General features: G+C 37.8%; 2 protein-coding genes across 2 annotated transcripts; both read left to right on the forward strand.

Annotated features, from left to right (window-relative positions):
* The first annotated feature begins 478 nt into the window (after window positions 1–478).
* On the forward strand, window positions 479–7,279 carry LOC113081270 (uncharacterized). Its single transcript, XM_026253343.1, has 2 exons — window positions 479–603; window positions 5,404–7,279. Exons 1-2 carry the CDS (start codon window positions 593–595, stop codon window positions 6,992–6,994), a joined length of 1,602 nt encoding a protein of 533 aa, XP_026109128.1. The 5' UTR covers window positions 479–592; the 3' UTR covers window positions 6,995–7,279.
* Window positions 7,280–18,083: 10,804 nt separating this feature from the next.
* LOC113081264 (uncharacterized) lies at window positions 18,084–20,162 on the forward strand. Its single transcript, XM_026253338.1, has 2 exons — window positions 18,084–18,144; window positions 18,424–20,162. Exons 1-2 carry the CDS (start codon window positions 18,140–18,142, stop codon window positions 20,012–20,014), a joined length of 1,596 nt encoding a protein of 531 aa, XP_026109123.1. The 5' UTR covers window positions 18,084–18,139; the 3' UTR covers window positions 20,015–20,162.
* The last annotated feature ends 3,977 nt before the right edge of the window (window positions 20,163–24,139 follow it).

A 24,139-nucleotide genomic window follows, 5' to 3' on the forward strand; every position in this document is an offset into this window, starting at 1 on the left:
GTGATATACTAACAGTCTTTCTGGAGATTACATCAGTAACAATTCTGTTGAAGATGGAGTTGTATGATAATATTAACATATATAAATACATCTGATAACATTTTATTTTAAGTACCAGCTATTTTATCATACCTTATACAAAAATTACCTAAAAAAAAAATGCAAAAATATCTGAATGCATGATACAAAATATATGGTCAGTGCTTGAACTCATATTAGTTACCGCAATCCATTAACAGCAGTAATAATTTCTACCAGCACCCAACCATGTGTTGTCCCAAACATTTTATTCATAATCTATTCAGATACTAGAATGCACACATAATTGGGAGGGACTTCAGCCAGTCAGACTTGTTAAATTAACCAGTATTTCTCTCGAAGGTGACACTTCATCCAGACACTCGATGCAGAGGCTAAATGTCTCAAACCGTTCTGACAAGAAATTGATTTTTTTGTTTGTTAATAATTAAATGTAATAGTTTATATACTAAGCATTAAAAAAAAAAAAATCTTGCAGTTAGCAGCTGTTAGCAGACGTTGGAGGTGAAGGAAAAGCTCTTCTGAGAGGAACGCATTAAGTCCAGCGATCATCATGAGTAAGACGTGAGTTGACATTCACATCCTTGCCTGTTTTACATTTTATAGGTAATCAATTGTTAATTGATTAACAATACTGATCTGTTGATATCTCTTTACAAAGCCAAAACTAGTCAGAAAGAAACTGAATGAGCGTCATTCCATTTACTGTATTGTTTTATGGCGCCATCTGATGGACTCAATGGTCTTTGGTCACAAAATAGAAAAATGCGTTGATATTAATTTACTTATTTTCTCATGCAGCTAATTATTGTGTCATTCTTAAAAATTCTGAGACTGCGAGTAATAATTTAATGTGTTTGTGTGTGTTAAAAACAGCACATTTGGTTCAAACCGGAGACGTTTTGAGTGTGTGTGTACTTGTTTTTCTATTCGGGTGGGGACTTAAACCTGAATACACACAGACTCATGGGGACTCGTGTCACGGTTGGGACCTAAATTGAGGGTAAACAAGCTAATAAATTACACAGAATGAAGTTTCTTGAAAACCTAAAAATGCAGAAAGTTTCCTGTGAGGGTTAGGTTTAGGTGTAGGGTTGGTGTAGGGCGATAGAAAATGTGGGCTGTACAGTATAAAAACCATTACACCTATGGAGAGTCCCCACAAGGATAGCTGACCAGACATGTGTGTGTGTGTGTGTATGTGTGTGTGTGTGAAATACTTAATTACCTTGCTCTTTCCTATCACTTACAGTATATTGGGCATTTTTTGCATTTAAATTCTGACTGATGACATTGAGAGTGATGCATGTTTTTTTCAAAGGTATATTACTTGATTGACGTTTTGACAGTGACTGTTTGCATATTTTAATGATATTTGGTAATTCTCTGTAATGTATTTTCTCCAATTTGGAACCCAGGAAATGCCAATTGCAGTAGCTGGATAAACAGAAGATTTAACTGTTTTTATTGATTCAGTGTGACTAATAAACAAACAATTATGACAATATATGGTTTATCGGAGTAATTATTAGGGCCAAGCATGAAAGGGCTATCTGTAGGATTTCTTCTTCTTCTTCATCAATGGGAGTCTATGACAGCCCTATGAAGGGAACATAGCAAAATTATGTTAAATTACTTTGGGGTCTCTAGAGCAAACTCTATAGCGCCACCAGCAGTTCAAAAATTAAACATTTAAATTGTTATAACTCTTGAACCCCTAATTCTACAAAAAAATAAAAAAATAAAAAAAAATAAAAACATAGTACACCTGATCACTCTCTTTATGGAGATTACATTCAATACCTTACATTAAGTCTAGGCCCATTAAATGAAAAGCCATTTTGAAAAGTACAGTTTTAAGTTTTTTTCGCTACTCCTCCTTCAAATTTGGCCTAATTCTTCCCAAAATTTGCTCACATAATCTTCGGACAAAGACGCATAGAAATGACTGAACAGAATTTTTGCGCCTACTGGCAAAAAAAAGTTTTGAGGCTCTGAAGTTATCAGTGGACAACCTGAAATTGGTTCAGAGGCTTTATCTCGGAAAAACTGTTATCAATCGACACAAAACTTGATACACTTCATAAACACCATGATCTGAGAACAGCGCCACCCATGAGGGTTGAGATATTTTTTAGATTGTATCAGGGATGTAACGATTCACAAATTTTCTCGATGCATCGTTTACAAATCCTGACGATACAATACATCAATCTTGAAAAATTGTTTTAAAATATTCACATTAAATTAGTACAGGCAGGAATTAATGGAGACCTTGAACAATGTTTTGCCTGGCATTTCTCCTTCTCATGTGCTCCACTATTTACCACCTGTGACTGTTACAGGATTGTGCTCACGCTCTGTTTGTCTCACTGACACACACCCTAAAAAAAAGATAATAATAATAATAATACATATATACATAAAATTATTGTATTTTACATTTCTGTCACTTCTGATATTATAGCTATGCCCATGGTGTGACAAAATGTAAGCCTATATACATAACTACTTTTAAAGCTTTTTAAAATATTGGCTTACATTATTTCTACATATGCATGTCATGCCATAACATCAATAAACCAGCATCCAAGAAAGGACAACAAATTTTATTTATTTATTTATTTTTCTCTTGTAACCTATGGTTCTCTAACCATAAAGGTTTCTTTGCAATTTGCCTCCTTACTAAGTTTTTAAAGAATTAAAGGAAGCATTTAAATAATCCTATGAATGCACAAAAAAATCTTTGATTCAAGCGCCTCACACTCCAACACAGGTCACCTTTCGACGGAACCTACGCTCACTCTCTCCATCTCACCTATCTTCTCTGGTTTCATCCTCGCTTCCTGCACTCTCTCAGTTTTCAGCTCTGGACATGAGCAGCACTACGGACACTCTTTGCTCCACTTTAACATCTTGCTTGAACAATTTTTACCCACTGTTGTCTAGACCAGCACGCGCCACCCCATCTGCCCCCTGGCTGTCCGAGGTTCTCCGTTAACATCGCTCTAAACTCAAGGCTACAGAAAGGAAATGGCAGAAATCAAGAAACTCTACCGACCTCAGTTTGTATCAGTCTCTCCTCTCTTCCTTCTCTGCAAATGTCTTCACAGCTAAAACATCCTACTACCACAACAAAATTAAAAGCTGTTGTGACGCTCGGACACTCTTCAAGACTTTCTCTTCTCTTCTTAATCCGCCGCCTCCACCTCCTCCATCGACTCTTACAGCGGATGACTTTGCTGTTTTCTTCACAAATAAGACAAGATCCATCAGTGACCAATTCTCCCCACCGCAGACTGAGGACAACTTCACAATGACCGACGCACACTCTTTCTCCTCCTTATCTCCACTCTCAGAGATGGACGTCTCCAAACTTCTCCTGTCCAATCATCCTTACTACTTGTCCACTTGATCTGATCCCCACTCACCTCCTTCAAGCGATCTCTTCTTCAGTCATACCTTCGCTTACTCACATTATCAACTCCTCTCTTCATTCTGGAACATTTCCCTCAGCATTTAAGCAGGCTCGGGTAAGCCCACTGCTCAAGAAACCATCTCTAAATCCAGCACTTCTTGAACACTACAGACCAGTATCCCTTCTTCCATTCATTGCAAAGACACTTGAGTGTTCAACCAGCTTTCTATGTTCCTTGTACAGAACAACCTCCTGGACAGCAACCAATCTGGCTTCAAAAGTGGCCACTCAACTGAGACTGCTCTGCTCTCGGTTACTGAAGCCCTGTGACTAGCAAGAGCAGCTTCAAAATCCTCAGTACTCATCTTACTGGACCTGTCTGCTGCTTTTGACACTGTTAATCACCAGATTCTCCTGTCCACCCACAGAAAGATAGGCATCCCTGGAACTGCTCTCCTGTGGGTTAAGTCCTACCTCTCTGACAGATCCTTCAGTGTGTCTTGGAGGGGTGATGTTTCTAAGTCACAACACCTTGCTACTGGAGTTCCTCAAGGCTCAGTACTTGGACCACTTCTCTTTTCCATCTACATGACATCATTAGGATCTGTCATTCAGAAGCATGGCTTTTCTTATCACTGCTACGCTGATGACACCCAACTCTACTTCTCATTCCAACCAGATGACCCGATGGTAGCTGCTCTCATTTCAGCCTGTCTGAGTGACATTTCTAGCTGGATGAATGACCATCACCTTCAGCTTAACCTTAATGAAGACAGAACTCCTGGTGATTCCAGCTAACCCATTGCTTCATCACAACTTCTCTATACAGCTGGGTTCATTAACCATTATCCCTTCAAAGACAGCCAGAAACCTAGGAATCGTGATGGATCATCAGTTAAGCTTCACAGACCACATTGCTGCAACGACCCGCTCCTGCAGGTTTGCCTTATACAACATTAGGAAGATTAGACCCTTCCTGTCAGAGCAAGCCACCCAACTTATTGTCCAAGCTCTTGTTCTCTCCAGACTTGACTATTGAAATGCTCTCCTGGCAGGCCTTCCTGCATGTACTGTCAAGCCTTTACAATAGATCCAGAATGCAGCAGCGAGGGTTGTCTTCAATGAGCCAAAAACAGCTCATGTTACTCATGGCTAAAAAACCTGGCTATGCGTTCTATACTAGACTAACTGAGACTTGTCATGGCACTTGCATACTGTTGTTGTTCTCTTGTTGACCTGACTGCTTCTATTGTTCTCATTTGTAAGTCACTTTGGATAAAAGCGTCTGCTAAATGATTAAATGTAATGTTATGTAATGTACCCCAGTGTGCACCAGGGTCCGATGACAGCGTTCACATAAGTGATTTTTCATGCGAACAATGCCCCGTTCTGCACTAAACTGCCAGTGTTAAAGTCACCTGAGAGACCATTTAAAAGCCTTTGCAGGTGTTTAGAGTTAATTAACTGATTAGAGTGTGGCACCATGTGTCTTCAATATTGAACCTTTTCACAATATTCTAATTTTCTCAGATACTGAATTTTGGATTTTCCTTAGTTGTAAGTTATAATCAAAATATATGAAAATATATATAAAATATATAAACATTTGAAATATATCAGTCTGTGTGTAATGAATGAATATAATATACAAGTTTCACTTTTTCAATGGAATTACATGAATGAAAGTATATGCTTTGAGGGGGGGGGAACGAGGTAAATGAGCCATTTTGCAAACACAACTTGGTGGAAATCTCATCTTGTAATGGCAGCATAATGTGAGGGGCCTCGTCTGTTTAAGATATTGTTTAGAGGGTAAAAAGTATGAATTAATTGTTTACACTACCCATAACCTCACTCAAAATGTCTGTTTTCTAATAATAATTTAGTCTTAAATTATTGCTACACAAACATTTTGAGAAATATTTGTCTCCATATGCATTTTACAGAAAGCCGAAGCTTCCACCACGAAGAGCAACTCTGATTCATGAAGGTCCTCCAAAACGATCTCTTCTACATACAGAAAGGACAAATCTTGATGAGAATGGAAAAGTCAGAAAATGGACTTATGGAAACAAAGATGACAGTAAACCAAACAAAATTGTTCTTCTGGTGGGAGAGACTGGCGCTGGTAAGACGACTCTCATCAACACCATGGTCAACTACTTACTGGAAGTGATGTTTAAGGAAGAAAAGTGGTATGAAATTACAGAAGAAGCAGCCGGAGATCAAGCAGAATCACAAACTTCTGAAATCACCATGTATGAAGTCTTTTCTATTAAAAGTCCCATATCTCTCACCATCATTGATACTCCAGGCTACGGAGACACTAGAGGACTGGACAAAGATCTGGAAGTTGCTGAGAATTTATCTGCACTTTTCCAAAGAAATGATGGAGTTTGTGAGGTCGATGCTGTGTGTTTTGTGATTCAAGCGTCTAAGAATCGTCTCTCAGACAGACAGCATTACATTATCAGTTCAATTCTGTCTTTGTTTGGTAAAGACATTGTGAACAACATTGTGTTTTTAATCACACACTCTGATGGTCTGCCACCCCATAATGTCCTTTCTGGCATCAATAAAGCTAGAATCCCCTGCAGACGAGACAAAAGTGGCCAACCTGTTCATTTCTTATTTAACAACAGACAGACTGAAGGTCGTCACACTAAAGATCGTCATATTCGTGCTCAAAGAGACGCCTGGGAAGACAGTGTGGAAGGCATGAAGCAATTCTTTCAGACTCTGAATGAAATGAACAGAAAAAGTTTAAAGTTAACTTCAGATGTACTGATGGAACGAATTCAGTTTGAAGCATCCATCTGCAACTTGCAGCTGCGAATTCAAGAGAAGGAGCTGAAAATAGATGAAAAACGTCAGATCCAGGAGGCAATGGTGCAAAACAAGGAAAAGATTGAGGAGTGTAAAAACTTCACGATTCAAGTCAAAAAGACTGTAAAAGAGAAGGTGCCCATCGAGAGCAGGTCATGGAAGAGCAGGAAAGCAACAACCTGCACCGTCTGTGAAGAAAACTGTCATGAGTTTGACTGCTGGTGGGTTTCTGATCCCAGCAAATGTGAAGTAATGAAAAAAGGCTACTGCACCGTGTGCACAGGGAAGTGTCATCACAGCAAACATGTCAAAGAAAACAAGAAATACATCTTCAGAATTTCAAATGTCATGATGGAGTTTGACTCCATAAAAAAGGAATATGAAAAAGCCCAAGAAGAGTCCAAAATATATTCATTTTTAATGCAACGTCTTGACAAAGATCTGAAGGATATTGAAGACCAAAAGTCAAATCTACTGTCCGAAGCTTACAGGACCATCAAGAATCTGTCTCAGATCGCATTGAAACCAGACTCTGCCTTCACTCTTCAGCATCTGGACTTCTTCATCCCCAGAGTGAGGGAGGCTGGGAAAGAAGACTGGGTGAGAGAGTTGGAGGAAATGAGGAGAAAAGCTGTAGATGATGAAGCCAATAAAAACGCTCTGAGTTATCTGAAAGCTGGTCTGGCAAAACTTTTCATGAATGGGAAATGATTAAATCCAGTACAGTGAACAATCAAAGTATAAACAAGCTTCTTACAATGAGAAAAATCAGTAGTTGGACTGTCACAGTAAACCCCTAGTTGTATGCAGTTGTGCTGTGTTGGCCCGTGTGGCCAGATTTACCATCAACATTATGTTTGCCAACTTTGTTCTATTTTTATTGTGAGATCTTTTGCAGGGAGGAGGATGCCCTTTATATTGAGAATCTATGTTTTCTCCCGTGTTTGACTAGAGAGGGATTAAGGGAAGTGTCTGTCTTTTGTTTCATTTTTCTTTTAATGCTAGGTAAGGTATTATTTACAAACCCTCAGCTAGAGTTCCTTTTGTTTGTTATTTTGGCTTTTTCTCCCTCCTGAAGCCTTATGTTTGTATCCCACTTATAGGTTTAAAATAAACATTGTATGTTGTTTTATTTAAAACTGGTGTGATGATTTGTGTTTGTCCTGGGACCTGGAGACAGGAGATCTCTCACTCTCTCCCCACTCTTTATTATGCTTCTTTCCAGCCCATAGATCAGAAAGTGGGGAACATAACATACTGCAGAGAATGTGAAGATGCTTTATAAAGTGATGGAGCAACCTAATGTATGGTCCTGTACTGTTAAGGGGTTGAAGCTGAATATTTATCATTTAAATTACTGTAAACTAATTAAAGGAAGGACAGACAGACAGACTCAGTGGTGTGGGCAGAATGGTATTTTTGGTCAGGCCTGGGCAAAAGTGAGTGGGCACTAGACTCAATATTCAGGTAATTTCAAAGTTTTTGTTGATCCTATTGAAAAATAAACTGTAGTACACAGTGGAAGACATGCATATTAAAACTACAACATATTAGTCACTAACAAGAACATGCCCATTGTCAACATAATCAAGGAAGGATTATTTTGCCCCTCCCCAAATATTATGGAAGTAAAAAAAATAAAATAAAAAAAAATCAAATCAAAATAGAACTTCAATCAAACATAAAAGTAAATAAAAAAGTGCATTGTGATTAAATGGTATTATTTACAGATTACAATTGTAGCTCTACAACTAAATAAATAACACATTAAATGAAACATTTTTAAAGATGCAATATTATCAAAACACTAAGTGCAAGTAGCAATGGATTCTATTTACACTAAGTGAAAATAGAATATTCTTTATTTTAGAGGAAGTTTAGCAAATCACTACACGTGGGCTAGCTAACCAATCAGAGCCCATTGCCTATTTCTAACGGAAGGGCTTCATAAAAGCAGGAAATGTTCAGAGCATTTCTCAGAGAAGGCACAGAGTGGTGTGGAATAAAGGTAAATTATGTGAACCACCCCTTTAATCATAAATATACACATAATAAGTGTTTATATATGTCATATACAATTTTAGGTAAGTAATAAAATTTTGTAACTTATACAGAACTTAATAGTTAGCAAGTGCAGAGACTGTAAAATTAGGGTAATATGATCATATTTTATTGACCCGGTTAGGACTGTTATGGTAAGGCATTCTGAACTACCTGTAGCTTGTTTATTGACGAAGCAGGACAACCACCTAGAAGTGCATTACAATAGTCCAGTCTAGAGGTCATGAATGCATGAACTAGCTTTTTTTCATCAGGAACAGGTAACATGTTTTGTAGCTTGCCAATGTTTCTAAGATGAATGCTGCTTTTTAAACATGGGAAATATGCTTTTCAAAAGACAAGTTTCTGTCTAATATAACAACCAGATTTTTTTAATTTAGATTAAGTAACATTACATCCGCCTAGTTGCAAATTGGAATCCAAGACATTCTGTTTACTGTTTTTTTGGTCCAATAAGTACAGTACTATCTCTGTCTTATCAAAATTTTATAGGAAAAAAATATTGGTCATCAATTTATTTTAATCTGGTCTTGTTGAGATATAGTTGATTAGTATCAGCATAACTGTGGAAACGAATCCTGTATGTTCTAATATAATTACCAAGGGCCATCATTTATATTGAAAATTGCAGAGCACCTAGGACAGCTCCTTGTGACTCCCCATGTAAATTAACAAAGTAGTAGCGATCAGACAAGTAGGATCTAAACCATTTTAAAGCCTGCCCATGAATACCTGTATAGTTTTGTAATTAATCTACGAGTATGTCATGATATATAGTGTCAAACGCAGCACTAAGATCAAGTAAAACTTGGAATGTGATTCAGGCTTGGTCTGACACAAAAAACAAGTAATTTGTAATTTTAACAAGTGCAGTTTCTATGGTATGGTGGGGCCTGAAACCTGACTGAAATTCTTCATTAAGATCATTTTTTTGCAGGAAGGAGCCCAATTGAGCAGACACAACTTTTTCTAAATGGTTAGACATAAATGGACACACTGGCTCACAGCTGGTAGTGGGGTCTGCGCAAGTATGTATTTTCCCCAGCAAGCCTTCTCGCAGAGACACTGTGCAAGGTCAGGGAGGATGAGGAGCAGGTCCTGCTTGTGGCACTGTATTGGCCCATTCAGACCTGCTACCCAGAACTAATGCTCGTCTGTTTGAGCACTAGACTTGTCTCTAGTGCTTAAAACACTACAACAGGACCCATTTGAGACTGTGTAGTCAGTTCAGCTAAAGTTTATTTCAATGAAAACTCTGCTCCTGTTTGCACTGGCCTCCATAAAGAGGTTAAGGGACCTGAACACATTTTCTGTCGAAGATTCATGCCTAAAAATTGGGGTTGGCTGACTCCCAAATAATCCTGAGGCACACGGCCGGGCTATGTAACCAAGGTTCCCACTACTCCCTTCAGGGGAGCCTTGAGAAGCTACGCAGACCAGAAATACAGCTTTAGGACTTCAGACCAACTCTTTGTCTGTAACAGAGGCTGGCAGAAGGAGAATGACATCTCAAAAAAGAGAATGGACCTCTGGATAGTGGATGCCATCACCCTGGCTTATCAGGCACAGGGTAGGCCCTGCCTGCTCTGATTACGAGCTCACTCTACTACAAATGTTGCATCCTCCTGGGTGCTGGCTTATTATACCTCGTTGCCAGATATTTGTAGAGCTGTGGGCTGAGCAACCCCCAAAACATTCACTAGATTTTATAGCATTTGTGTGGTGCCAGGATCCACCTCTGTTCTCACCTCAAACGGTAGAGGCACTGAGAGGCCCCTGTTTAGTGTCTGTACTGTAGACCACATCAAGTTCCCCTATCCTCTCATGGCTGCTGTACCACCACTGATTGGCTGGGTCATGAGCTTGGCTCCTCAGCAAAAATCTGCTATGTACTGGACTTGCTGCTTTTTTATGCTCATGTTGTGATCAGCGGCATCTGGATACAATAATTGCATGACAATGTGCATTTGCTTTTAGTTGCATGTAGTTTACACTAAATGCAACTAGATTGGTCTCTCTAAGTGAGATTCCAATTCATCAGTCACTGATATGACGTCTCCGTGAGGTCTTCAAAGAATGAGGGTTACATACGAAACCAAGACGTTCTCCTTGTTTTTGGATTTAGTATGTTTTGTCTTCTTGCTTTTATTTTATTTTTTCATTTAGTTATCTTAGTCCTGAATCTCGTTGTTTGCATTTTTTTTTTGGTTCATATTTTAAGTTATTTATGTTGGTTAAATGTAATCGTTATTTGCTGTTTATTTGACCTTTTAGACCTTTTGTTTTGTTTATAATTTTGCCTGCCTTGGATTAATTTGTGTTCCCGCTGAGCTTTGTTCTGTCTTGTGTTGTTAGAGTTCTTGTCCTGACCTGCTCCTGCCAACTGCTTCCCTTGCTTGGCATCTGAGGTGCTTAAGAGTTTTCGGTTAACACGTTTCTGAGCCCAGCTCTATGCTGCTACAGTATTCTGACAGTTGATGTGTAAGTGGCTTGAGTGACCTTCCCTAGCTGTCTCTGTTTAATGTGTTCCTGTTGTGGTTTCACTTATGCACCTCACTACCCTTTTGTATCATCTTGTATCTTGTCTTTTCATTAAAAAAAAAAAAAAAAAAAAAAAAACCTGACTATGCGTTCTATACTAGACTAACTGAGACTTGTAATGGCATTTGTATACTGTTGTTCTCTTGTTGACCTGACTGCTTCTATTGTTCTCATTTGTAAGTCGCTTTGGATAAAAGCGTCTGCTAAATGATTAAATGTAAATATATCAGTCTGATTTGTCAATAAACCCCCATTACTCACACTGCAAATGGGTCCTCCTTCAAGATCCCTGACAAAACCCTTTCAATGGTTTATGTATTTAACAAAAAATCTATCAACAGTGAACTTTAAGGAAATTATTAATTGTTGGTTTTAACTCCAACTCAGTCATTGCTTGGAAGTTGGGTAATCACAGCATCTGCTAAATAGAAAAAGGTAAAAAAAAAAAAAAAAAAAAAAAAAAACTGAGAAATGATATTAACTCTGTTTTGCTTATACTTTACAGACAGTCCCGAACACAATAATTATTTAGCCTTGTCGATATCTTTATTTTTAAAAACTTTTTGCCTCTGGACACACTTTAAAGCACCCATGCATAACAACACATCTCTCACCTAAAGAGAGAAAAACTAAAATCATAGTTCATTTGATCTGGTGTAATTTGGACTGGATGTATGGATGTATGGCGAAAACCCCTCAGAAAACTTCTTAAATTCAATACTAGAAAACTGAGGTCCAAAGTCTGTAAACACTACACAGGGGACACCATGGCGAGCAAACGTGGACTTCATAAAGTCAATGACAGTAGACTGCAGTGTGACCACCTCTGGATAATTAGAGTAGTAGCCAGTTACTCCAATGTGACTCTTCCCATCCCAGTCAAATAAATCTGCTTCAACCTTGTAGTAAGGCCTACTTGTTACAAGATGTGGAAGAAGAGGCTCTGCCTGCTGTCTGGGCCTGAAGGTTAAACAAAGCTTGCATGTAGCTGTCTACTGTGAAGTGTCTAGATTAATCCTGGGCCAAGACATCACTTCCCTTTTCTTCTCAGAATTGCCCTTCATGGATTTTTTTTTGCATTTCTTTCCTTAGAAAGATGAGAAAAAATGACAAATTTACAGCCTTTGAAGATTATACATCTCTACAACCGTAAACTGTGATCTGCAGGACTAGAAATCCCTAATTCTAACAGGACAGTCTATTTTTTTCTTCCAGCCATCCTTCGTGGATAGCCACCTTCAGTTCTTTCATTGTTTCATCCTCCTCCGTTTCCTGTTTGATCTGGTGAGTCCTGTCTGCAGACATTGGGAGCGAGGATACAACCATGTCCTCGTAAGCTTTGATCTCTGTAACACAGGTTTCTGTTTCCTCTTGTATGTCTACAGCATGAGACAGTGTGTCCGCTGCGAACACATACTTGTCCGGTGTGTAAATTAAAATTGCATCATATTTTTGTAGCCTGATGAGCATTCTCCTTATTCTTGGTGGACAATCTTTCATCGACTTCGCCACAAATGAATTTTACATTTACATTTACATATATTCATTTAGCAGACGCTTTTATCCAAAGCGACTTACAAATGAGAACAGTGGAAGCAATCAAAAACAACAAAAAGAGCAATGATATATAAGTGTCTCATCCAGCTTCATCTGCCAGAATCCTGTAGAATCCAACTTGCTGAACCATTTTCCCCTGCCAAATTGTGACATGATTCCCTCTCGAGTGGGTAACTTAAAGTGCTCTCTCTTCATGGCCTTATTTAGATTTCTTGGATCCAGACAGATTGTGGGGGATGGTTTTTCTTTTCCACTATATGTAATGATCTTACCCAATCTGTGGGCTCTGCTGTCACTCCCAGTTTTTCCATGCAAAGTTTTTATTCTTTTTTAAGCTTTCCTCTTAAAGCAAAGGTAACCTTTCGATATGCATGAATGAATGGTGTCACTTTATGGTCAATGTGAATGGAATGTTCCCCTGGGAGGCATCCCAGCCCCTCAAAAGTGTCTCTAGGTTCACTGAGAAAAAAAGTGACCCATCCAAGTACACATCAGTGAGAAGTGAACACACCATGAACATACACCCAGAGCAGTGGACAGCCATAGATCCAGTGCCCGGGGAGTATCTGGGAGTTCGGTGCCTTGACTTGGGCACCTGTGTCCAATTTAAATGGCACTATTGTACCACTAACTGTTAATTGTACAATTTATTCATCTTTGATGAGGACCCACTCTCGACATTGCTGCACACTTTTACTGAATCCACAAGAAAATGTCTTCGCTTTTTCTTCTAAAGTGTGTACTTTAGTTCCAGTATTACTTGTTTTGCAACATTTTGCGTAGTGATTGCATTACTCATAGCTGGACTTTATTAAACAAGACGGTGAAATGCTGCATGAAAAATGCACAATTCACAATCTTCCAGCCTAGGAAGTCATCAAGTACAATAAGAAAAATCTGAGACAAATGTAATGCAATTTATTAGAAAACTAAAACAAAACTGTTCTTTGTATTTTTTATTTCAGCAATCAAACTGTTTTAAATAAAGTATAAATGCCTGCTGCTGGCGTTCTTTTGAGGCCACGCCCTTCTCTAAATGAAGACTGCGGGAGATACATTGATGGCCGCGCACCAACTTGGGGAAGTACAGTTTCCGAGGTGCAGATATAATATAATACAAACGTTTGGTGGTGTATGTTCATACATTCATACATCAACAAGCCTTATTCTTGAACTTGTGTTTCATGGAGAGTCTAAATAAAACCAGCCTGCTCATATTTCTATCAATCATGTGACAGACTAAACTGGTATTTCTTTAAAAAGAGAGAGAGAGAGACAGAGAGCAGGAAACACATTTCTATTATTATCCTCCAGTGGTGGACGAAGTACACAAGTCAAGTACTTGAGTAAAAGTACAGATACATATGGTAAAATATTACTCCAGTAAGAGTAAAAGTACTCCTTTTTCAATCTTACTCAAGTGAAAGTACAAAAGTACTCGATTTTTTATGTACTTAAGTAAAAAAGTACTGAAAGATAGATGTTTGCAATTTTATATAGGCTACTTAATTTAATTTTATATTAGCACATATTCTTTTTATAATCCTACTGCTCAAAATACCTTGGAATTTTTCCAAAATAACCACTATATGGAGTCAAGATATATTTTTGTTGTTGATATGGACTACGCTGATGAGAGTAATGTTAACTTTGAAGCTTACACTGTGATGAACCTGAGAGAAAACAGAGATGACCATCTGATTTTCACCAGTAAGAAAAAAGTATTTTAAAGTTTGTTGTTTTACAGAACATCACAGTTGCAGTACAGACCAAAAGTTTGGACACACCTTCTCATTCAAAGAGTTTTCTTTATTTTCATGACTATGAAAGTAGAGTCACACTGAAGGCATCAAGGGCTATTTGAGCAAGAAGGAGAGTGATTGGGTGCTGCGCCAGATGACCTCCACAGTCACCGGACCTGAACCCAATCCAGATGGTTTAGGAGTGAGCTGGACCGCAGACAGAAGGCAAAAGGGCCAACAAGTGCTAAGCATCTCTTGGGGAACTCCTTCAAGATTGTTAGAAGACCATTTCAGGTGACTACCTCTTGAAGCTCATCAAGAGAATGCCAAGAGTGTGCAAAGCAGTAATCAAAGCAAAAGAAGAACCTACAATATGACATATTTTCAGTTGTTTCACACTTTTTTGTTATGTATATTATTCCATATATAATTCCACATGTTAATTCATAGTTTTGATGCCTTCAGTGTGAATCTACAATTTTCATAGTCATGAAAATAAAGAAAACTCTTTGAATGAGAAGATGTGTCCAAACTTTTGGTCTGTACTGTAACTCTATATATGACATGATAATAAGGCCTGAAGTTAGGATGAACATTAAGGAAAATATAATTATATTTTCATAATGATTTTTTCTTTCTCAAACCCTGGCCAAACGGGGTGCATCTCTTCCCACTTTGATGATTACAGTAGTTACCATGTTCTGAACATCACATCCTTTCTTTTCTACCCAGGTGTAATCTACATATATATATATATATATATATATATATATATATATATATATATATATATATAGGTGGTTGAATAAAAATATTTGGACATTATAAAAAATTTAAAATCTTAGCTAGACAGTTAGCATCAGCTAACAATATTTACTTATTTTCAGTACGGTTATGAATAAACATTCATGTCTGTCTACTCTTCTAGTTAATCCAAACAATATATACATATGTATAACGTTACTGTTGATAAACAATATAAAAACAGACGTCACATAGGACATTTTAATAAAACTGTTTAACATTAGGGCAGCGGGGAATTTGAACGTGCATGAGTTATTGTATTTAATCTGTGTTATTTAAAGTGTTTTTTTTTTTGTTTTTTTTTACCTAAAATTGATGCGTCTGCACTCGAGCACTTCAGTGGGCTTAAACAGATCACTCTTTACAACGGATTTAGTTCCCAAACAACTGACAATTTTGAACTAAATATGATTTTCAGTTACAATAATTAATCCTAAATTTCGACATTAATAACTTACTTTTAGCAACATCAGACGCACGCGCGCTCACAAGATCTCCCGGTTCTTACTTCTGGGGACTCGCACTAAACGGTTCATTTGAATCAGTGAGTGGTCGACTCCAGAACAGCTGCAATCGGATCATTCTAATTCCTAAACGAATCATTTGGTGCGATTCACGATCCGATTTAAAAGTTTATTTTGAAAAGACTAGTGAAGTAAAAGTAAAAGTCACTCAAAATAAAACTACTCCAGTAAAGTACAGATACTTGAAAAATGTACTTAAGTACAGTAACGAAGTAAAGCTACTCCGTTACTGTCCACCACTGTTATCCTCTGCCTTGAGACATTTCAAAAATGACTCAAGAGCTTTGCTGTGGGAGCTCCATATCTTTATGGTCTCGAATGGTTGAAGTATCATAAGTACTATCATGCTCTCTCAGAAAAATAAATTAATAAATTAATAAACATAAAAGTTTGAAAAAAACAAAGCATATTTCATATTATTCATTGTGAAGTGCGCTCGTTTCTGTTGGTGTCATCAATCTGGCAACCTGTGTATGTGTCAAGTCTGCGTCAAACTCTCTTCAATATTTTCAATTTGGACCACTTGGTGTCAATCCAACATACAGCACCATTAAATCTTTACATTTGACATAATCAAAAATGCTTGTTGACTATTTAGTCTTAATTTCTTGTTACACAAACACTCTGATAATTCTAATAAACTCTGAATTCTCCAGAAAGCCAAAACTTCTCCCACACATGCTATCTCCGATTTAAAGAGGTTCTCAAAAATGATACTGTCTATACATACAGTGAAGAAAGTTCTTGATGAAGAAGGAAATGTGAGAAAATTGACGACTCTCATCAACAGCTTGGTCAACTACTTACTGGAAGTGAAGTTTGAGGATGAAATATGGTGTGAAATCACAGAATGAGCAGCAAGAGATCAATCAGATTCCCAAACCACTGAAATCACCAAGACCTGCACTGTCTGCAAGGAAAACTACATCCTAGAGATTTCAGCTATTTTCTTTTCTCACCCCGGCCCACCCCTCCTCCTTTTTTGTAATATGAAGGACACATACAAATGTATTTTTCTTAAAACATGACATTGCACTATTAAATTTTGAAACCTCATTTTGTACTATTGCATATAATGGGTATTATTAGTTTTATATTGTTGTATAATGTTTTACACATTAAAAGAAAATAAAAGAAAAAAGTGTACAAAGTTGTCCTTGAATTGGATTGAATTGAATTGATGCTTCATCAAGTAATAGAGGAACCTAGTGCATGATTCTGTGTTTATATGTGGAAGCAGAATAATTATCAGTTAAATTACTGTAAACTAATTAAAGGACAAGACAGAGGGACTGTAGAAATGCCTAATGCTTCACTGATTAACCATTATAATCAGATGGATTAAATGATCAAATCAATGTTCAAATGAAAAGATTCAAGCAAAAAATCCAGTGGGTCTATTTGCATTCATAGAAAGAAAGAGCCAAAGTTCATAGCATCGTCGGGCAAGCACACTATTTTCTATTTGCATTTCTAACCATAAAGTTCAGATCCCGATGCCGACTGGATCAATAGCCATGTTTAATCAAAGATAGATGGATAGTGTCAAAACTATCATGTGCTTTGTTTTTCAGCAATAATACTAGTTTTTGAAGTATGGTTGCCCTCTGCTGTCGTTCCACTGCGTCATTCACCTTTAATTTCAAGGCCACGCCCTTCCCCTGATCTAAGCCTGCGAGAGATACAGTACGTCAATGTGCACGCGCGTGCGTGGGGAATTCCACAGTTTTAGAGCAGGAATGATTTTCTTTTTCTTCTCCTCTTCCCTGAGACATTTCACAAACGACTCAAGAGCATTGCTGCAACAACTCTACAATGATATGGTGTAAGTATTGATTAAATGCTCTCTCGAAAAAAGTTTGAAAAATACTTTAAGAACACTTTTTAAACAAGCATGTGCATTATTTATTATGTAAATTATCTAATGTTGTAGATTTCATAATATATTTGTTTGTGAATTGTTTTTGTTCAAAAAAGGTCAAAATATCACTATGCAAGCTACTGTATATTCAGACTGAATCAGCAACATTATAAAATGTTCTATTATGAAACTTTTGATTTTGATAAATGGATCTTAAATGAAAGATTTAACCAATAAATGGAGTATCACACACACACACACACACACGCACACACACACACACACACACACACACACACACACACACACACACACACACACATATATATATATATATATATATATATATATATATATATATATATATATATATATATAAACAAATTATTATTTGAGAAAGAGCTTCAGAATTATGCTCAAAGGAAGACAATCTAATATATATATATATATATATATATATATATATATATATATATATATATATATATATATATATATATATATATATTGGTGATAATTGTCAATGGGGCCCAATTTTGTTAGGTTTCCATTGTATTTGCATTTGTATGTATGTATTTATTTATTTATTTATTTTATGTGTTCCACAGATTAAATTATGTCATACAGGTTTGGAATGATATGAGAGATATTACATGAAGACAGCATTTTAATTTTTGGTGGCCTGTCCCTTTAACCCCAGCAAAAATGGAATTTCCCCCGTAACCTCTGTCGACGCAGCGGCAGTAGTGTGACTGCACATTCAAATATGCAGTGAGAGAATGTTTTTATGGATTATTGAAATATATGGTGTTTAAACAAAACTTTGATTGCTGTATTAAGGCTGGTTTGTCTGGAGTTACATGTTGATCTTTTTTATACTATCTATCAGAAATACTTCGCGGTCTAAAAAATTGTTTCAGAATTAGATTATATTCATGATAAAAAGTATGAATTAAAGTTTTTTGATTTTACATAATCACAAAATGGTTAATAGGAATTTAAGTTCTTATTACACAAACGTTCTGATTGTCCTCCATCTGCGTTTTACAGAAGGCCGGACATTCCACCACGTAGACTAGCTCTGATTCATCAAGGTCCTCCAAAACGATTCAGTCTACATACAGACAGGAAAGTTCTTGATGATAATGGAAAAGTAAGAAAATGGACTTTTGGGAAAAAAGACACCAGTAAACCAAACAAAATCATTTTGCTGGTGGGAGAGACCGGTGTGGGCAAGACCACCCTCATAAACAGCATGGTCAACTACTTACTGGGAGTGAAGTTTGAGGATGGAATATGGTATGAAATAACTGAAGAAGCAGCCGGAGATCAATCAGAATCACAAACCTCTGAAATCACCATGTATGAGGTCTTTCCTATAAGGGGTCCCATATCACTGACCATCATTGATACTCCAGGCTACGGAGACACTAGAGGACTGGACAAAGATCTGGAAGTTGCTGAAAATTTAGCCACTCTGTTTCAGAACAATGATGGAGTTTGTGAAGTCGATGCTGTGTGTTTTGTGACGCAAGCGTCTAAGAATCGTCTCTCAGACAGACAGCATTACATTATCAGTTCAATTCTGTCTTTGTTTGGTAAAGACATTGTGAACAACATTGTGTTTTTAATCACACACTCTGATGGTCTGCCACCCACAAATGTCATTGGTGCCATTAATAAAGCTAGAATCCCCTGCAGACGAGACAAAAGTGGCCAACCTGTTTATTTCTTATTCAACAACCGGCAGGCTGATGCACGTCGCACTAAAGAGCGTCACGTTCGCGCTCAAAGAGATGCCTGGGAAGACAGTGTGGAAGGCATGAAGCAATTCCTTCAGTCTCTGACTGCAAGGAACAGAAGAAGTTTAGAGTTAACTTCAGATGTACTGATGGAGCGCATTCAGTTTGAAGCATCCATCTGCAATTTAACGCTGCGGGTTCAAGAGAAGGAGCTGAAAATAGCTGAAAAACATCAGATCCAGGAGGCAATGAAGCAAAACAAGGAAAAGATTGAGGAGTGTCAAAACTTCACCATTAAAGTAAAAAAGATTGTCAAAGAGAAGGTGCCCATCGAGAGCAGGTCATGGAAACACAGAAAGGCGACAACCTGCACCGTCTGTGAAGAAAACTGTCATGAGTTTGACTGCTGGTGGGTTTCTAATCCCAGCAAATGTGAAGTCATGAAAGACGGTTTCTGCACTGTGTGCACAGGGAGGTGTCATCACAGCAAACACGTCAAAGAAGACAGGAAATACATCATCAGAACCTCAAGCACTACAATAGAATTTGACTCTATAAAAATGGACTATGAAAAGGCTCAAGAACAAACCAAAATGTTTTTGTTTTTAATGCAACATATTGACAAAGATTTGAAGGAGATTGAAGACCAAAAGTCAATTCTTCTGTCCGAAGCTTACCAGACCATCAAGCACCTGTCTCAGATCGCATTGAAACCAGACTCTGCCTTCACTCTTCAGCATCTGGACTTCTTCATCCCCAGAGTGAGGGAGGCTGGGAAAGAAGACTGGGTGAGAGAGTTGGAGGAAATGAGGAGAAAAGCTGTAACTGAAGAAGCAAATAAAGATGCTCTGAGTTATCTGAAAGCTGGTCTGGCAAAAATGTTCCTGTCTCAGCAGTGACTGAATCCAGTACATTGAACAATGGAAGTAGAGGCATGCTTCTTACAATGATAAATCAGTGCTGTCGACTGACTGTGCACAGGTGTATCTACAGAATATTGATAACCCAGAAGATTCTTTTCATTACACTAAACAGATTTCAGCTATTTTAATTTTGCCACATTAAAGTCGCATAGAAAATATATATATATATATATAACTGCACCATCAGATTTTGCTATAATATGTATAATGTTTATATTGTTGTGTACTATGTTAGATTCATATGAGAATAAAAAAAAGAGTGAACAACTCTGTCCTTGAATTGTCTCATTTACTTTAATTGTTATATTTCCTCATACTCTTTCAGTGTGTGCAAACTGTAAAAAAAGGTCATGAGAAGTTTAATCAGAAATGAACAACAGATATATACAGAGAATATTTAGTCACAGGGAAGCTCACTGAGGACCCACTGTTAGAACCCACAATGGTATTGTTATGGGTGTGTTTATCTTTCTTGGTATTTGTTGTTGTTTTTTTTTTCCTTGTTTTGTAGGTGGCCACAGAGATGCAGGACACCTGACTCCTATTAGGAGGTGGAGATATTTGTCGTGGTTTCAGGCAATGAGGGAGGCAGGGGAGAGTTGACATCTCCGGCTGGCCTCGGGTTGCCTCGCTATAGGATCGATCATTGTCTGCATTTTGTTTTGTGTAAACCTCTAGATTTTGTAATAAATATTAATTATTATATTAATTCAGTTGTGTGGCTGTCTCATCTTTGTTGCGGTTACGAGCTGGCCGTAACAAATTGGGGGCTCGTCCGGGATGTCATTCAGGGAATTTGCAGGCCACAATAGTTAGTCCAGCTCCAAAAGCTTTTGATGTTTCTCGTTCTCTTAACCTCATGCCAAACTTGATGCGGACGATTTAGATACTTTCTTTACTCTGTTTGAATGGTTGGCTGATCTTATGGGATGGGAAGATTGTGAGAGAACATTACTTTTACAGTGTGTGTTTTGTGGTAAAGCTCAAAAGCCTACTCAACGCTTAGTGTTCGCGACAGTCAAGTTTATAGTAGAGTAAAAGGCGTGGTGCTGAAGGCATACGAGTTAGTTCCGGAAACTTATGGGAAGCGGTTTCAGACTTTACGAAAAGCTAGGCAGCAGTCTTTCACAAAGTTTGCAAGAGAGTTAAGGATTCAGTTTGATCGTTGGTGCTCCGTTTCACAAGCAGATGATTTTGATTCACTGCATGGATTGTTATTGTTGGAACAGTTTAAAAACATTTTACCTGAAAATGTGGCTGTTTTCATAACAGAGCGTAGTATTCAGAATGTAGAGGCGGCAGCTGTCCTTGGTGATGAATATGTGTTCATTCATAGAGATGTAAAAAAATCATTGCCATTGATTTGGGCTTTGCAGTTTTTTTTTTTTACATACAGAATAGGTCTCTTTAAGTAGTTATGAAACAATTGCCCGAAGAGACTGACAGATTGGGTCTGTCAAGGGAAGACACGGGTTTACCAAATAGGAAAACTTACCATGGAAGAAAACACATTGGATTACCAACAGAGAATCAAGCCACATGGACACCTAGTCCAGTACAGTGGATGACCAGGACTCTGGGAATGTTATCCCCAGTACTGGGACTGGCGTCAGACTGATCCGCCAAGTCTGGGTGCTGAAGGATACTCGACCAGGATGTGCCAACCAGGGAACTCAACTGTGAGAAGAAAGTCTCCCATCCCTGTCTGATGAGGAATGGTTCAGCAAGCATGACACTAGTTCTACTCACTAATTTCCTGTTACTCAACACATGGGAAGAATGCTCGACACAGGTGCCATGTGACAACACCCAGGAGGAGGCAACATTCTGAGTGGAGTGAGCTCTCACTTCAAGGGGGCACAGCTTGCCATGGGATTGTTACGCCAAGGCGAGGGCATCTACTATCCAGTGGGCCAAACTCTGTTTGGACACAGGAGCAGCGCTGTCCTCGCCACCTCCTGAAGAGCAGTCTCCCAAATCTCTGGGTTGCCCGTGTCAGGCATGCTTCATCTTCCTTTTACTTTAGCGGCTCCATGTGACAAAAGGGGCACCGTTCAGCCTTGATTATGTCCCAGCGTGGGCTGAAGCAGGTGAGGAGGACAAAGGGGGGCCCCCGCGGCGACAAGCAGGCTGAGACTCAGCCCTTGATGGAACGGTGGCAGCTGGAGGATCACATCGGGGGAAGATGTGCTGTGTGGCCTCAGTCTGCTGATGAACTGCTGGGCCAATCCTCGACAGTGTCACCAAACAGGCAAGCCTGGGAGATGGGAGCATCAAGAAAGTGCACTTTGTCAGTGTACAGTATCTCATTTTGACCAGGTTGAGCCAGACATGGCACTCCTGGACCACCGGAGTGAACAACACATTCCCGAGGGACTGCGTCATGATTTCCATCACCCAGAGGGAGTCGCCTTGTACAGCTCCTGCATCAACCTTCCTTGTAGGACAGTAAAGTGTTTCCTGTAACTCCAGTAGCATTTTTTTCAGCTTCCAAATATAGAAAGAAAACATTCAAAGTTGTTGCACAACAAATATTACTCACAGTTACAGTCAGAAAATCCTGATAAACCCAATTATTTATTAGTTAGAATAATAATGCTGCTAAATACTGCTTAGGAAGCTTAAGTTTTATTTTATCTGAAGGTCTTGGCAACTTTATAAAACAAATGATCAGGTTTTTGCACATCCAGGGACATTTAAAAAAATAAATAACAGCAGGAGATGGAGTAACCATTCTCATGCATCTCTTCTCCACACAACAACAATGAAAGTGAACATGATTGTCAAGTTCCGAATTACAGACCTCAAAATATAAAAGTGAAGGCATATTCAGCATTACCATTACCAGTCTTCAAGTTGATTTTCTATTTCATTTGCTAGACTAACTGAGACTTGTCATGGCACTTGTATACTGTTGTTGTTCTCTCGTTGGTCTGATTCCTTCTATTGTTCTCATTTGTTAGTCGCTTTGGATAAAAGTGTCTGCTAAATGATTCAATGTAAATGTAATGTAAATGCAAGAACAAATTTAGTCAAGTGACCACCATTACTATCAGGTGAGTTGAAATTCAAGTTCCTTTCTGTAGGAGGAAACCATTACTATTTAAAATCAAACTGAAAGTAATAGTTAAAATTGTTATATTTTCCCTAATACTGCGAAAATATTTTATAAATACAGGTTTTATAAAAAAAACAGATGTTGGATTTAGAACCGCATATTTCTCTTAGTTATTTTTTACAATCAATATCATTATATGGCATAAAAGAGAAATATGATAGAAGGATGCTCCAAGAAAGGTGGTTTATAAGAAAAATTCAATAAAGGAGCATCATTTAACTATCTGTAAAGTGTTTTGTGGCGCCATCTAAAGGATTGAATGGTCTTTGCCCAGAATAGGAAAAAAATGCTTTGATATTTTAGTTTTTTAGTTATGAATAATTTCATATGCAACTATAACTTTTCAGCAATAAATAAATAGATAAACAATTTGTCGCATAATTTTGACTTTATGACTGTCAATTGTGAGTTTATAGCTGAAGACAATACAATTCTTGAGAAAATACCGTTGTTGTTTTTTTTCTGACTATAAGTCGCACCTGAGTATAAGTTGCATCAGTCCAAAAAAAAAAATCCTGATAAACCCAATTATTTATTAGTTAGAATAATAATGCTGCTAAATACTGCTTAGGAAGCTTAAGTTTTATTTTATCTGAAGGTCTTGGCAACTTTATAAAACAAATGATCAGGTTTTTGCACATCCAGGGACATTTAAAAAAATAAATAACAGCAGGAGATGGAGTAACCATTCTCATGCATCTCTTCTCCACACAACAACAATGAAAGTGAACATGATTGTCAAGTTCCGAATTACAGACCTCAAAATATAAAAGTGAAGGCATATTCAGCATTACCATTACCAGTCTTCAAGTTGATTTTCTATTTCATTTGCTAGACTAACTGAGACTTGTCATGGCACTTGTATACTGTTGTTGTTCTCTCGTTGGTCTGATTCCTTCTATTGTTCTCATTTGTTAGTCGCTTTGGATAAAAGTGTCTGCTAAATGATTCAATGTAAATGTAATGTAAATGCAAGAACAAAT

This window comes from Carassius auratus, unplaced genomic scaffold (genome assembly GCF_003368295.1).
Source record: "Carassius auratus strain Wakin unplaced genomic scaffold, ASM336829v1 scaf_tig00033549, whole genome shotgun sequence".
Classification (NCBI taxonomy): Eukaryota; Metazoa; Chordata; class Actinopteri; order Cypriniformes; family Cyprinidae; genus Carassius; species Carassius auratus.